At 41.0% G+C, this 16148-nt stretch overlaps 2 protein-coding genes across 3 annotated transcripts; both read right to left on the bottom strand.

Moving 5' to 3' along the window:
• Positions 1-443: 443 nt before the first annotated feature.
• atic (5-aminoimidazole-4-carboxamide ribonucleotide formyltransferase/IMP cyclohydrolase) lies at positions 444-7064 on the bottom strand. The gene is made up of 14 exons (XM_076077760.1): positions 6911-7064; positions 6591-6717; positions 6326-6469; positions 5222-5310; positions 4973-5124; positions 3821-3977; positions 3165-3290; positions 2880-3073; positions 2694-2783; positions 2487-2612; positions 2268-2360; positions 2002-2184; positions 898-1053; positions 444-770 (listed from the first exon to the last, which is right to left on the bottom strand). The coding sequence occupies exons 1-14, from the start codon at positions 6927-6929 to the stop codon at positions 651-653; spliced, it is 1776 nt and encodes a 591-aa protein (XP_075933875.1). The 5' UTR covers positions 6930-7064; the 3' UTR covers positions 444-650.
• A 4608-nt stretch (positions 7065-11672) lies between these two features.
• mnx2b (motor neuron and pancreas homeobox 2b) lies at positions 11673-15507 on the bottom strand. Of its 2 annotated transcripts, none has more exons than XM_076078016.1 (3): positions 15090-15507; positions 13508-13668; positions 11673-12409 (listed from the first exon to the last, which is right to left on the bottom strand). In XM_076078016.1, exons 1-3 carry the CDS (start codon positions 15502-15504, stop codon positions 11999-12001), a joined length of 987 nt encoding a protein of 328 aa, XP_075934131.1. In that variant the 5' UTR covers positions 15505-15507; the 3' UTR covers positions 11673-11998. The 2 variants fall into 2 exon arrangements, with proteins under 2 accessions (XP_075934131.1, XP_075934130.1); XM_076078015.1 differs by having other exon boundaries at positions 13508-13688; positions 15086-15504.
• Between the last annotated feature and the right edge of the window lie 641 nt (positions 15508-16148).

The following is a 16148-nucleotide window of genomic DNA, read 5'->3' as shown; positions in this document are numbered from 1 at the left end:
AAAAAGTAATTCTATAGCATGTCCAAAAAAAGTCAGTCTTTTTTAGACCTACTATACTATGACTTTTTGACTTCTTTTGACATACTGTAATATTTTGACTTTTTAGACACGTTTTCTTTGTTTTGAATACAACTCCCCCCCCGATATAGTTTGACTTTAATCGATGGATTACCTCCATCCGTCCAGCCAAAAACGTAACTACTTCATAATTTAATCAGTTAGACATTTGAGTGAAATTGTCATAATTACCATATGAACTCTTGACTTATGGGCAAGGGCGAGTTTTGTGAGGTCTAGGTGACATTTGCCCACCAAATTCTAATCAGTTCCTCCGAGTCCAAGTGGACGTTTGTGCAAAATGTGATGAAATTCCCTCCAGTTATTTCACGAGATATTGCATTCACAAAAATTCGACGTACAGACGGACATAAGACAAAACCATGATCTGTCAATTGCAGTTTATTTCACACTGAAAAATGACTGACCTAGATTGAACAATAACAGTTAATGCATCTCTTTGATGTTAGGATCTCAAGTAAGGAATGCTGTTGATTCGTTACGAAACAGTGGGACCTCTACACTTTAGCATGATGAGTGTAGGAACGTTTAGAGTACCAGCAATGACTAATGATCCCAAAGTGTTGAGGTGCTCAGTGGTGGAAGAGCCGCAGGTTGGTGTGCACCAGAGTGATGCCGTGCTCATTACAGGCATCAATCACAACCTTGTCAGCAGCAGAGCCAGCTGGAGCTGCGATGTACTTAACACCACTCTACAGACAGAAAGAAGGAACAAACGTTAGTAAAGACGTTCGGAAAGAGTCAATAGTTTCCAAAAGAGGAGATTTTATAGCATACAGTGTGAGCCAAGGCTTTCGGGAAAAGGTGCATTATATTTACCATCTTGGCCCGATCTATGTTATCTCTGAAGGGGAAGAAGGCGTCAGAGCTGACAGCCACGGCCTGCAGGGAGCTGATCCAGTTCTTCTTTTCAGTCTCTGACAGGGGCTCAGGCACCTCTTCATACTTTGACTTCCAAACTGCAAAGTCTGGGCCCTGTCAACACAAAACACAGGACATTTCATTTATTCTCAACATCTCCGACATGACATTGAACATCAGACATCACCAGCAGACTTGTGGGCCGTGTGTACGTGACGGCCACTGTGGGAACAATTTAAACGGATCCAGCAAAGTAAGGAAATAAAGTGAAATCTAATGTCGCAATAGTAGCTTTGTTTGGTGCGCTAGCTAACCCGATAAGAATGAGCAGCCACCAACATGAATAGCATTAGACTACTTGACTATTCACTGAATAAAAAGTCAGAATCGGCTTATTTATTGAACAAAGATGATCAGCTACTAGCCGCACTAGTGCTAAGCCTGCTCTGTGGCTTTGTAGCAGTAGTTATAGATATTTGTTTGCTCAAAATATATCAGTACGTGCGTGTCAAATCCTCTACAAACAACTTATGTGCTTAGAAAAATATTTTTCTGGACTCAGAAAAATGTAATTTCATTGATGTAATTTCATGACTTTGGAGGCTGCTTATAAAAATAGAAAAACTTGATTAAATTTTTTGAAATTGTTTGTGCATAGTTAAAATGAATTAATAAACAATTGTGTTTGTTGGTGGCAAACAGGAATTTTAAAGAAAGTATTGCTCACAAATAATCAGGTGAAATCTAATGCACCACTACAGTCACATATTTATAACCCTATGATCCACAGGATAGCAACTTCTCTCTTGTTCTTTGCATTGTTAGATGCCTGGTGCGATGAGTGCATACGTGTCCTGTATGCGTCTATGCATATCTAAAACGTACCAGTAATGGCAGAAATGCAAAATACAGAGGTGTATCTAAAATGCAAATATACTGAATGGCCTTTTCTTCCAAAATGACAGTGACAAAAGTATCATTGCAGGTTATTTTTTTTTTTACAACTAAACTTAACTGCTGCTGTATCTGAAATGTGCCTGTTGTCCATGGTTACCCCCTCACCTCTCCAATGGTGCCGCTGACGTACTGGTCGATTGCGTTGGCCATCTCCGCTCGCTTCACACCGCTGCAGAACTTCATGCTCAGGACACTAGGGTGGTGTCTCAGCCACCAGTTATCCGCTTTGTCACCCGCCAGCCGCATGCAGTGGATACGAGACTGTTGACCGGCGCCAATACCAACAACCTGTAAAACAGACGCAAGAGAAAGATGTGTAGCTCATGCAGATTCCTCTCTCTCTCCCTCTCCTCACATCTGCCTGTTCTTACCTGTCCATCTTTAGCGTAGCAGACAGAGTTGGACTGAGTGTACTTGACAGCAATGGTGGCCACAGCGAGGTCACGCACAGCTTCCTCCGAGAGCTGGGGGACATAGAAACGGTCAAAAAGGGCGAGCACTCTTCATTTAGATAGAGCGACGTCAACAATTAAATAATTATTTAAAATGGCAAAGCAGGATGAGAAGGTAAACGCACGACAGTGACTCACCGAGCCTTCGGAAACCACGTTGCTGAAGAATTCCGTGTTGATCAGAGCTCCATTCCTCTTTTGTTTGAGATGGAGACCGAACAACACTCTCACCTCAGCCTCATCGGGCTCGTAGTCTGCGTCCATCTTGGAGAAAGAAAATAAGCTCCAATTGTAACAATCCTTATGTACCAATACAAAAATGATGATAAAAAAAATAAATCTCACCTGAAGCACACAGTAGTTGCCATTCTTCTTTTTGGAGAGGATCTTGAGCGCCTCCTCATCATACCCAGGAGCAATGATACCATCGGACACCTGAGAGCAAGCGAATGGAATCATGGTTCAGCTAAGTATTGCTCCAACTAAAAAAATCATTTTCATTTGTTTTTATTCAATGAAACACAGTTTTACCTCTCTTGATATAATCTTGGCAGTGGGAACGTCACACACATCGGACACAGCAATGAAGTCTCCAAAAGAAGACATTCGGTCTGAACCTCTCGCCCTGGCGTAGGCCGTGGCCAGCGGGGTGAGTTCCTTCAGCATGTCATGCACCATGCACACTTTGGCTTCCTCCTCCGTCAGAGGAACTCCTACTGCAGCTCCTTCAGAGGAAACGTGAAAACAGTCATTTTCACATTCAAGGCACTAAATTCTACATCAAAGCGTGTGTCCGCGTGCCTCCTGTCGTCTTACCAGCAGGGCTGACGTGCTTGAAGGAGGCGGCAGCGGCCATGCCGAGGGCGCTCTTTAGCTCTCGGACCAGCTGCCAGGCGTTCAGAGCGTCACACAGGTTGATGAAGCCGGGGGAACCGTTGACCACTGAGAGGGGGCAAAAGTAATGACGTTTCAGAATAAATGCATAGTTTTCTCCCCATCTGCCTCTACTACGGTCATGTTTCTTGGATCAACTCTTCTCCGACATGTTCATTTTAGGGGGGCAGGGATATTGACAGTCAAAATCCCTGCCCTTTTATTTGTCATCTACACTTATTTGGTTTCTGGCAAAAAGGTTGGATGAGAAGATCAATACCACTCTAATATTTGTCGGTTAAATATGCCTTTTAAAAACTGGTGATGGGAAAACAGCTAGCCTGGCACTGTAGAGAGAACAAAATCCACCTAGCAGCACATGTTATATATCGTTTGTTTAAATTAAACAAGCGCATGAACGACAAGTCGTTGTTTTGAGAATGATAATCTGCTGAATTTATCTGAAGTAGTTGCCCGGCGTAACCTTCTGTAAAACGGCGAATTGTCTTCTTTACACTTCAGTTTCCGTACAAAATAAACAAAAATATAATGTCGAATAGCAGCATTGATCTTCTCATCCCTGTTGACGCCGGGCTTACCTTTGAGCGGCAGGGCTGGGCGCAGCGTGTAGAGTTGGGCGGGTGCTTGGTGAGGGTTCATGCCGTAGCGCAGAGGCAGCTGGGAAACACCACGGCTGTACTGTCCACGAAAGTAGTCAGAGATGGCCTCGTCGTACTGCGCTGTGTGTGTGAAGGCCTGAAGAGCAAAGCACATCAAATACACTGATGACACAAAAACCCACGATTACATCATCTTCTAATGTGTACCAAAGCCAGAGTAATAAACCTCAAACGCATTTACAGTAATTTAAAAACGGGTAATGAGTATTTCATGACAACCATTTCTGCATTATTTAGACTTCACCCCAAAGAAACACAATGTCTGAGCTTAAACTGATCTATTTAACTCAGTCAGACCACAAGTCATGAGGTTAAACTCTGTAACCTAAACACACATTCCAACACTTGTGATAGAAAGCGTCCTCTGGACTTTGTCTCGCACTGGCCCTCACCTCTAAGCAAACACCATCAACATGAATTAATACAGAGAGAAACTCAATACGGTGACCTAAAGAGGAGAATTCTCTCAACTGAGTGATATGATAAACATTTATTATATTAACCGACTTTTGCCTCAGAACCCTCTTGGTATTTCCTCATGTTTTGTAAGAATCTAAACGAGTTACTATCATGCAATTATCAAGACCTGCTCATACCCTAAATAAGCTACAAGGTAAGATTCACCTCTTATTCCTAAACAGTCTGTCCCACAATAGAGATTAGACTGGAACAAGTCCAGACAGTGGCGGGGCGGGGTTACCGGATATTTGAGGAAAATGTGAATAGAAGATAGAGGACGGCCGATAGAAACACACAACTTAAGTCCTTCCCACTTTGAAAAGCCACTTTCAAAATGTTCAGCTCAGGATCATGACAAAGGACATCAGGTGTGTCCCGGTCCTCCTCTCGTGTTGCATCAAGATTATAAGCCCATCAGGATTTCCCAAAGCCAAAGATGAAATATTCAAACAGCTTGTTTAGTCAGAATAGAGTCCAAAACTCACAGATACTCAAATCTACCGTCACAGAAAACAAGCAAAAGTTATCAGTCAGAACGGTCACCCTGAATATGCTAGTCTACCAATTCAGTTCATGCACACACGCAAGATACACATGAAAGAAAGACGGTACTTTGAGGGCCAGAGTCTTTCGGGTTTCCAGGGTTGTGTCTTTGTCTCCTGAACTCTCCATCTCCTTGGCAACCACCGAATAGTCAGCAGGATCACACAGTACGGTGACCCGAGCGTGATTCTTGGCCGCTGCTCTCACCAGAGTTACGCCACCTGAGAAGAAAGAGAAACACGGGAATAATAGATAGTTTTTCTTAATGCAATGCGACGCATCCATCTTTGGATAGTTTACTACGTGCACGCATCTCACCGATATCGATCTGCTCCACAGCATCTTCCACCGCAACACTCGGGTTGGAGACGGTCTTCACAAACGGGTAGAGGTTGCACACGACCACTCTGACAAAGAGCAAACACAGAACGACGATTAAGATCAACACACGTACTTATATTACATACATATCATGAACAACAAGACTTCCATTCGGGGCGACTTTAACTTCTATTTATTCAATCCACTCAGGTTATGGGCAACATTTACTTGCATTAATCCATTTGTGATTATATATTGTTCTATATCTAAAATAATAATAATAATAATTAGGCCCTCAACATTTCCCAAAGCACACATCGTCTAATGCTTCTTTTGTTCAAAACCCAAAAGATATTACATTTACAATTTTATAAGAACACAGAAGCACATCCTCACATTTAAGAAGTTGAAACCTGTGAATGTCGGCATTTTCTCTCTTTTATAAATGACTAAAATGATTAATCAACTATCACAACTGTTGATTAATCAACAAATCATTTCAGCAAAACCAGCCACAATCTGCAGCACAACAACAGACTGTGGGCCTGCTTGTCGGGCCTTTAAGCAACATTTTCAACATCGTTGTCTATGTTTCTTGTATCACAGTAACATTGTGCTCGAGGATCTCCTGGACTACAAACCTTGCTCTCCGTGTGAGCTTCTCCTCACACCCTAAATCAGACGACCCACTCAACCTCCATCTTTTATCACATGCTGAAACACTCCATTAACTTCGGAAGACAAAGAAACATAGATTTCCAATGCGTCAATCAGATGTTGTGGGTTTCGTTACATTTTCCAATGACAAAACCTGACCCAATCACCCCGTTCTTCTTCTTGTGCTGATAAATGAGAGTCACAGGACAAGCTTGTAGCCGGAGCAGCAGCTAATCAATTACACGTGCTTTCTAACGGGACAGCACCAGTCCGTCCTCCAACCACAGCAGCTTGTGATCTGCCACAGGTCACGCACGCTCTTTGAAGGAATTATTCAACCCTTTTGCCCCTCGACTGTAAATAAATATCCACCATGTCTTCACAATGATGACAGTTATATGAATGAATGTGAATTTCTGTGTGTCTTTGCCGTGCTTCTCTCACCTGACGAGGCTGTAGCCCAGCTTCTCCATATCTGCGGTGTCAGTGGGGGTTTTCCTGGCCAGGATACCTCCATGGACAGCGGGGTGCAGGGTCTTCACTCTGCCCCCCAGCATCTCTGGATGTCCAGTCAGCTCAGACACATCCCTGACACACAGCAGAGACACCGACAGGTCAGACAGGACACCCCCCCCCATGGGAAGCTGCTACGATTTAGTGAACAAACACTGGATTGAAGTTGCATTTCAAAGACTACTTCAGCACCCACCTGACAGCCAGCCCAGCATCACGCAGGGCTTTGGCTGTGCCACCCGAGGCGACCAGAGACAGTCCGACATCCACCAGCCCCTTGGCAAAGTCCACCAGTCCAGTTTTGTCTGACACGCTCAAAAGTGCTGCAAGGACAGACAAAGACGCTTAACAAACATCGTCATGCACTGTTGCATTCACAAAAGAGAAGTCGAGATGTGTTTGAACGAGGTAAAGGCGACCACGTTGGCTAATGTTAGCCAGCGAGCTAGCATGCTGATGTCGCAGAACAAAACTTTATATTGACCGCAGCGAGTGAACCTGAGGGGGAACTCTCACCGAGCTCTGAGGAGGCCATGCTGACGGTGTCGAGTCTGTGTGGCTGTAAAGAGAGTTTATCTTCTGCCTTAACTCGCGTTAAGTAAGACTGTGGAGGATGAGGCAAATTCACTAGTATTTCAATGCTTCATCATGTGCTTCAAAACTATGTAGTCCCGCCCTGCTGAGGTCGGCCCGCCCCTCTGACACACAAGCGCACCCAAAAAGAGCCACACGGCGCAGGGAATGCGCATTTTCATCCGCCAAAAAGACCAATATTCAGGAAGTAATTCAAAAACAACAATAATAGTACTAATAATAATACATAAAGGTATCTGCAATGTATTTATGGCTTATCTCTAATTACATTCTGACCTGTAAGAATGAACAATTGAGTTAAAATGAGACTCGAATTAAATATAGGCCTATATCTTTATATGCTGAGGTTGAATGTGTTTAAATGAAGAGTTAACACGTTTACATTGACATAATCGATGTAGGTCTAACCCAAACCAGTTATAATCTAATTTTAAGATATCTCAATTATCTTTTAATAAGACTAAAATACTAATTTTACATATGTCACATCTAAAACTGCAATGGTGGCAAGCTATAACTTTTGCAGAAGCTGTATTTTTTTTTCTCCATCAACAAACAAATTGTGTTTTTGATCATTTACTATATATTTTAGGAAGCTTCATGAAAACCAAAAAGCTACAGAAACCACAGAGCTTTTAGGAAACAGTAGACCAGATTGTGTCACCTTGACTGAAGTATTACCTGCACGATCATATGTCGGTCTTTCGCTTATATATTTGATCTCTGTTAAAGATTTGAGTCAAATCAGACGAAGTGTCTTCTTTTATTTTGCCACAAGAGGGCAGACATGGACCATGTTCATACTGCGAGACAACAATTCTATATTTTATATTAATTATTTATCCACACCCGCACATGGTAAACGTTAATGACAATATAGTCTGAGATGTTTGTGCAGAGCTGTGTCGGTACCATTTTTGATACAGGTCTACTATCTTTTTTAAAGGTCTTTTTCTATTCATGTTATATGTTGTCTCTTGTTTTAACCTGCACTAGTTTTGTTTAGATCTCATTTTGGTTTCATACACATTTAAGGAGCATTATTGGAGGGCTGAGACTTGAGATTTGAATTGCCAACGCCTGCTTCTGTAATCGTTGCATATGATAAACAACTTGCAGCTGAGGCTTTTGAGAGGTTTTGTGGATATTGTATTCTTTTATCTTTGGTGCACTTGTTTATGAAAAACCCTCAAATTAAATTAAAAACCTTTTTTTTTTAAAAGTCAAAAGACTTTGTTCATTCTTTATTTAAGATTGATTTGAATAACAGAGACTACAGTTGTAATGTTTCCGTGGTAAGATGTTTTTGCTCAACAGCAGATCTGAAGGTTACATTGACACCAAGAAAGGCCACGAACATCATCACTTTGTCCACAATAATTGGTAAAACACCTGTAACAGACGTTTCTGAATACGCTTATGAATACACGCCACGCCTTTTCAATTAACTTTATTGGCAAAAAACGGTGTCTTTTTCCTGCTTTGGAACAGCGTTTTAAATCGGACAGATGTGGATTTATTGGGCTCCGTCACTCACTCCTTTACTCGCCCATTAGTTAAGTGACAGGACAGGGCCCGGGGAAAACCTGCACCAATACGTGTGATTGCGTTAAAAGATCGCACAATCTGTTCATATTTACGTAATGAGTCCGACATTTTGCTGATTGATTAAACTACGGGGTGTAAATATGTTTAAGGGCACCGTGATTTACAATCCAACAAAGCACAAAAAGAGGCCGATTTATTTGTTCAACTATGAAAATGCGAGTTTCTGGTAACCGCTCTGTTGGAGGGGCCGAGGTGACATCTCAGGGGCGAGCTGAGTGATGCAATAGACGGCGAAACGTTTTTATAGAAAGACACAGGCTCCACTATGCATTATTGGTTAAAAAAAAGAAAGAGGCGGTGAGGCCGTCAGCACTTTAGTCCGGGCTGGCTGTCGAGAAAACTGACAGCATTATCAGCAGTAACGCAATTTACGCAGGGAATCTTTAATCAACATGACTGGTGTATTCAGATTAAATTAGAAGAGAAACGGAATCAATGACCTCCATATATTGCTGCGCTGCTTTATCAATTAGCTGTGATTTTTTGTTCTGAGGGGCCTGTGTCATAAAAACAGGCCAAATGCTATTTGTCATGCAGCTGACAAGTCACACAACTAAATGAGCTCCTATTGATTCGCATGATTTTTCATCAGCCAAATTAAAAGCTGCAGTTTGATTGAGGTTCAGCCTGCAAGCTTGTTATGTATTCTATTCAGCCCCATTAAATCAAGGCTGAAAAAAGTTCAATGAAAACTCCTTTAAAGTCCTTTGAGTTAACTGGAAGTGTTAATGTGGTGAATTGAACAGAGCATTTGATGCTGCTGCTTCCGGCCTTAACCAGGTTGGTTAATTAAAAGTGTACTGTCACTTAAATTACTAAAGGTTTGGATTATTATGGTTATCCCAGAGCATTTCTAATTGTGTAATCTACATTTTCCCATCCTTCTGTATAGCTCTGAGGTTTCTTCACTTAAAAAAACCAAACGAAAAAATAATCTCATGCTTTATTTTGTTAGCTTGCTTGTCTCTATATTATTCAAACATGGGTCACAAATTGTAAGAGGAGTTAAGCAAAATTGTGAACTCATATATTCATATAACAGATTCTAAAATGTGATAGCACGTGTGTGATATGTGCACAAACTGTAGCGTAGAGAGCAATAACATGTTAATAAAATGGCAATATTTGGTCATCATTTTTAAATAGACGATCCTCATTTGTCACAAATGTTGGCCAAATTCCCAGCCATCAAAATTTGTGACCTTATAAAAAAATAGATACTGTGGTGGCACTGTGTTTGGTAACAGATATCAATATAAAATATTCAATAAACTAAACACATTTTGCAGTGGCGATATAGTTAAAACAGAACATGATCCTCCAAATTCAACAACAAAATATGTTACCACTCATGGACTGCATAATATTGATTGCGTGGGAAAAGAAGACAGAAACACAAATACAAATGAAATGTTAGTGATACACATATAGTCTTTAATGTAAGCAGGTGATCTTGCATTCAAAGTTAAAAGCATTTTATACTCAAATGATAGCACATCATCGTATTTGCCCAAATCTTCAGATAACAGAGCCATCAAACTACTAAACCACTGACCAATAAAAGTATCTCAGATTCCTTTTTATACAATACAGTTTTTAAAAAGTGCATCGACGTTTTTCTCTTCATTTTGTGACCATTCAGCTGAAATCAATGTCTAAGGACCCAATCGAGAAACCTTCATCTGATAGCTGCATTGACAGGAAACCTGTGAAAAGTGATACTTTTAATCGTTTAAGTGGAAGCCATCGAATAAAGTCTCTACATGATAACATTGAGACTCTTAACACTTTCTTGTTGTTTTTGAGCAGAACACATGCGCTAGTCTCCACTAAAAGTCCCATCAGTGTTTAAATGCACTTCCAATCATTACAGAGGGGTGTGAGCGTGTGTCCAGCCAGTTAAGAATGCATTTAATCACTATATAAACATGTGACATGTGGTCTGAGAAGGGGCCAAATGACACCATACTGCATGTTCTCCAATCTGCTCTTTAATCACAACCCTTACATGGGTGGCCATTAAAACGCCCCGTCGCAGTTGCAGTTACACACACTCATCATGCTGTTGCACTTGGAAATTAAAATGGGCCTGTGTGACATCACCATCAGGCTTTTGATGGCTTTACTTCCTCTTCATTAACTTAATTATTTGGCCATCAGTAAACCCCACAGAGTAATTAATATCTGAGAGCTTTTGTAATAAATTTGAAGTAACTGAGAATTGCTTTCGCTTTGCTTTGCTGTACCAGAGGCAGCGCGGTGGCTGTGAACGAAAAGTTTTTCTTCTGTTATGTCGGATATAACCTTTGTGGTATTCCTTTCTTTTGATCGAGTCACAAGTTTTGTCTTAATAGGACTTTTTATGTCTGTCTGTCGGTCCACTTTGGTCCAGATTGAAATACCTCCACATCTATTGGATGGATTGCCATGAAATGTTGTTTAGACATTTATGGTCCCCAGAGGATGAATCCCAATGACTCTGGTGGTCCTCTGACTTGTCATTTAGCTCCATCGGACAAAAATGTATTTGGTTTATCACCAAATACCTGCAGAACTTGAGATTCCAGCCTCAACTGCACTTTGTGTGTAGTGCTAATTAAGATGCCAACCTAAGATGGTGAACATTATACTTGCTAAACATAAGCATGTTAGCATTAATGATACGCTAATCTGGAACATGGATCAACAATGCAGACTTTTTTCAGTTCTTTTTTTTTATATTTTGCTCTATTTTTTTGTATTTCACAGTTACACCACAAACACGTTTCAGATAAATACATGTGCGATTCATCTTTGCAATCATTTAAATAAATTAAGTTAATTTACACGTAAGTGACACGCACAAATTCATGAACATCACCGTGAACAAAACAACCCCACCAATATTTACACATTAAATGCACAAACGTAAATGAAGATGTTCTGCAGTGTTTTCCCCCAAAACATCTGGAGCAGCAGATGTTCTTGAGCTTGTGTTGTTTCTTCAGTCCCAACATCACACAGCATGTCTAAGTTTTTTTAATTCGTTTGACTTCATGATGCAGTGGAGGCTGCACCTATAGGCTTCTGTGCATCCTGTACGCATACACTGTACGCATCCTTCAGTCATGTGTGTTCACTGGGTGGAGCTCCAGCTGCCAGTGGATGGAGCAAACACAAGGTGACCAGAAGGTGATTGGCATGAAAACAGCAACATTTTGGGAGGAAATGAGAACCTTTTTTTCTTTTCTTGGCATGCTACGAAATGTATACAGTATAGAGAAGATTTTATTCACAGATGGTTTTATAAAGTATATTTGTGGCTTTTGTCTGGAAACTGCAGTGACCACAAACACAGACATGTCCCAGTGTAATGTGTCTGTAATTCTCTGGAAACCAAACTGGTGTTTCCTGAGTGTCTGCTCACAGTCCTGCCCCGATCTTCCTGTCACCTCCTCCTACTTGCACCCCCTCCAGCTCCTCATCAGAGAAAGGGCTGTGGGGATTGTAGTCAACATCGGTGCTGCGCTGCAAGAAGTCTGTGGCTCGCGGCATCCCAACAGGAAAAGCATGCTGGGCGTCCTCCTCAAATTCCTCCTCCTCCTCGTCCTCCTCCTCGTCCTCCTCCTCTTCCCCCTCTTCTCCATCCTCCAGATCAAGATCTATCCCCCTGTCGTCTGGATTCGCAGCTTGTCGGCTCTCATTTGATTTGTCTGTGGCTGTTTTTCCTCCACTGCGTTGCTTTGCCTCAGACTGGGCCGAGGCGGAGGCCTGCTCCTTCGCCTTTCGGCTGCGTTTCCACTTCATCCTCCGATTTTGGAACCAGATCTTGACCTGCCGAGAGATGACAGAGCAAAGAAAATGTGTTCACAAGATGGTCCAAAATAAAAATTTTTATTGAAGAGCAAATTACAAATTTTCTTCTGCAGAACTTCTAACTCAAAAATCATTTCATAAATAAATAAGAATATATACACAAACACAACTCTTTAATTTGCTCTTCTACACCTTACCTTTAAACTACATGTAATATATCAATGTTGTTGATCAAATATACTCTAATCATATAATTCATCAATCCTACCAGAATTATGAAAGAATATTTAAATAAAAATAGAAACAAAAAACACAATTTAAATCTTACATCGAAAGCCTAATGCATTAAAGTCTTCGTTCAGTTCTTGGAGAAATTAACTCAGTTCAGACATTACAATATCACCACAATAATAATGAAACACATCCAGTAATGTGTCCTAATGTGTTGTACAATCTGCATCTCTGCATGTCATATTTGCCCGTAATTTCAAATAAACTCCTCTTTGTTGAATTACATAACGGGACATTTTAGCATGTCAGTCACAATTTGTTGAACAATTAATAACTGTTTCAAGAATGAAAGTATATTAATTCAACAGTTCACAGTGACACATTACACACAGCTATGGGTTTGTTTAACTTTACTCTTTTTTATGCTTTCAGACAGCTGATGGTTTGTTTTTTTAGGATGCAAACGTTTCATACGATTGTATTGGAAATGTTATTTGACATTTTATAATCAAATATCTGTTGAACTCCGATTTTGTGGCCTATTTTGTGTTATTTTTCTGATTTTGCTTCATATCGCGACCAGGGCACTGCTGAAAAAGAGATCTCTCAATCACTTAGGCTTATAAATAAAACAACTAAATTAATCAAAAGCCTGTTACGCACAGGAGTCATTCGAATAACATGGCAGCTCTTTCTTAAGTCTGTTAAAGTCTGTTTTGAGACTGGATGAGAGCTGAACAAGAATGTTTTGTCTTAAGTTCAGTAAACTTTAAGGAGTATTCAATGGGATGAGTCCTCCCCTCATTCTTGTTTCTGAGAATTATTCTTCTTAACCATGAAATGAATCTGATGGCTGGTGAAGTGGACTGGCATCTCTTCCTGTACCTGTGTTTCAGTCAGCATGAGTGAGGTGGCCACTTCAAAGCGTTTGGGTCTGGAAAGGTATTTGTTGAGCTTGAACTGGTTCTCCAGCTCCAGCAGCTGCTGACTGGTGAAGGCGGTGCGAGGCCTCCGGCACTTCCCCAACAGACCAGACTGAGGGCCCGCTGCAGGAGGAAGAGCAAAGCTATCAGTTTTTGGCTTCACCTGAGTGGACAGATTCAATGAATAGTTTCAATTTGTTATTGATTTTATGATAACTTAATTGATATCAGAGATTCATGGGCTATTTTTAGGTTCAACACACAATGTCTGAATATTTCTGTTTTGATAATTCAACTAAAATGTATTTTGAAATATCTGCCCTTTATAGAAGATTCAAGTCTTAAATTAAATATGTTGCCATTAACTGCCAGTCTTATTTATTTAATACCAAGGACATGGAAGTTCAATATAATGCTGTGACTTAGGAACAGGCACACATATGCCCGCACTCTCTCGCCATCATTAACTATAATAGCTTTACTCCAGTTTATTGTTGACGGGGGGACACGGCAGAAGCGGGCGCAGAGGCCATAAAAACACAGGCATGCCATTAACTTAATGAAAATTCAATGAAGGCTTTTGGGATTTTATTGATGAACTACAGAACGTTTTAGGTGTTTGTTTATAGTTTCTTCGTCACACAAAGACAGTTTTCATCATGTTGGCGTTTATAAAGAAATAAATGGGCCAAAATTCAAATATGACACATACACAGTCAACAGAGGCCAGTATACTGTTCAGGACGATGTGGCTATTATTACCACAAAATATATGAAAACCATAGCTCAATATTGAATAAAATAGCGTACAAAGCCTGACTTGGATAACAAAAATAAAATGCAAAGTAAAATTATTCTACCTGTGAAATGAATAAGGACAAAGAGAGTTTTCCCTTTGAATAATAAAAAAACAAAAGTTTAAACTGCCTGTTTCTGTGTCTCATCTTAGACAGCATCGACATTTTTTTGTCCAAAATCCTGATGCATAAAAGGACAAATTATCCGTAGCAGACTTAAGTGCTATAATTTGAATACCGAATTGAGTATTTTTTTTTATAAAGGAAATAAGACAACAAACAAACAAATAAACAAGCAAAAACGAGCTATAACGTATGCTAAAAAATAATTAAGCCTGTCATCTGTAATAATTGCATATATTAGCCTAATATTATGAATAATCCAAATATAGTTTAGTCAAAAATCAACTCGGTTTCATTTGACAGTGTTTGTGTTCAATGAGTTTACAACACCTGAGCGGCTCTTCAGAGGTCAAACCATCTGATTAAAAGCTGTAAAACCCGATAACGGAAAACGATTCAGAGTGACACACATGTGAGTTTGTGTTTGAAGAAGTTAAATAACAAAAACTTTTTTATCTCTCAGTTTATTTGGCTTTTGAGTCCGGATATTATATACAATAATCGAATTTGATCATATATCCTTGCTTTTTTAAATATAAAACTTTATTTCATATTGTCAGCATAGGCCTGAAGTATCAAAAGAAAACATCGGAATCACTCACGTATAGGTCAATATATACTTACTGGTGTAATCTGGCAGTCGTGGCATCATGATCCCTGCGCGGAACCAGTGCTCCAGGGGCAGAGATCCCGCCATAGCAGCCGCCTTCAGGTGATCCGGGTAGGTATGTGTTAGTTGTGTGAAGCCGGTGTATGCGAACGCGGGGTGCTGAGCACCCAACGCGGATAACGGGTACATGGGTGCGTGATACATGCCAGAAATTGAAGCAAGTCCTGGATGAGGGAGATTTAGAACACCCGGTTTGTGGATTAATCCTTGAAATTGTGCGGACCGTGGAGACGGGGTGTCCGCGCGGCGGCAGGAGACCGGGCTGCCTGCGGGGCTGTCGCTGCTCAGACCTGGGGAGAGGTCTCGGCTCACGCGGTTGGTCTCATCGGCCAGCAGGGCGTCAATTCTGAAGTTTTTGGATTTTTCCATGACGGCTTCACTCAAAAAAACGAACAAACGTGTCAAGCTTTGGCGGGTGCGCACCTGTGCCGTGCGTCAGCGCGCGGACAGCGGAGCCTCTTCCACTCACAAACTCATGTGTTCTCCTTTTCTTTTCATGAACGTTCAGGCTGGACGGAACACCACAAGATATGCTATGCAAAAGTGAACATTAATACATGCTCAATTTATATGTTATCGACTTAAAAAAAAAACTTTTTGACGGACTAACTGACTGACGTTTGCATGCGCATTCCTCCATCTATTTCCTTGAACTGTACCTGCATATGTCACTCTGCAACATACAGGCTACTTACTGTACGTCTGTCCTGGTGTTTACCACTAACTTCACAAAGAGGCATGTGTCTCACTCCATCAGCCGTCCCTCTCTACCCCTGCATGGCGCTGTGAGCTGGGATTGGCTGGACGCAGAGCTGCTCTGACGGGCCTCTAATCAGCTAATTACTCGCTCGTTTCTCCCCCCAGAAAGCATTCAGAGTGAGGTAATGTCCAACCCTTGTCCCGCCTGCAAACACCTTCAACTGCATCAAAGCGCGGAGGTACATTAGAAGATTAGGCGATTGTATTTCCAGTATCTATCTGCCAGCTCCTCATACTCAACACAGATTGCAGCT

This window comes from Anarhichas minor, unplaced genomic scaffold (assembly GCF_050575085.1).
Source record: "Anarhichas minor isolate MPS153535 unplaced genomic scaffold, ASM5057508v1 ptg000062l, whole genome shotgun sequence".
Classification (NCBI taxonomy): domain Eukaryota; kingdom Metazoa; phylum Chordata; class Actinopteri; order Perciformes; family Anarhichadidae; genus Anarhichas; species Anarhichas minor.
This window is presented reverse-complemented; position numbering and strand designations above follow the sequence as displayed.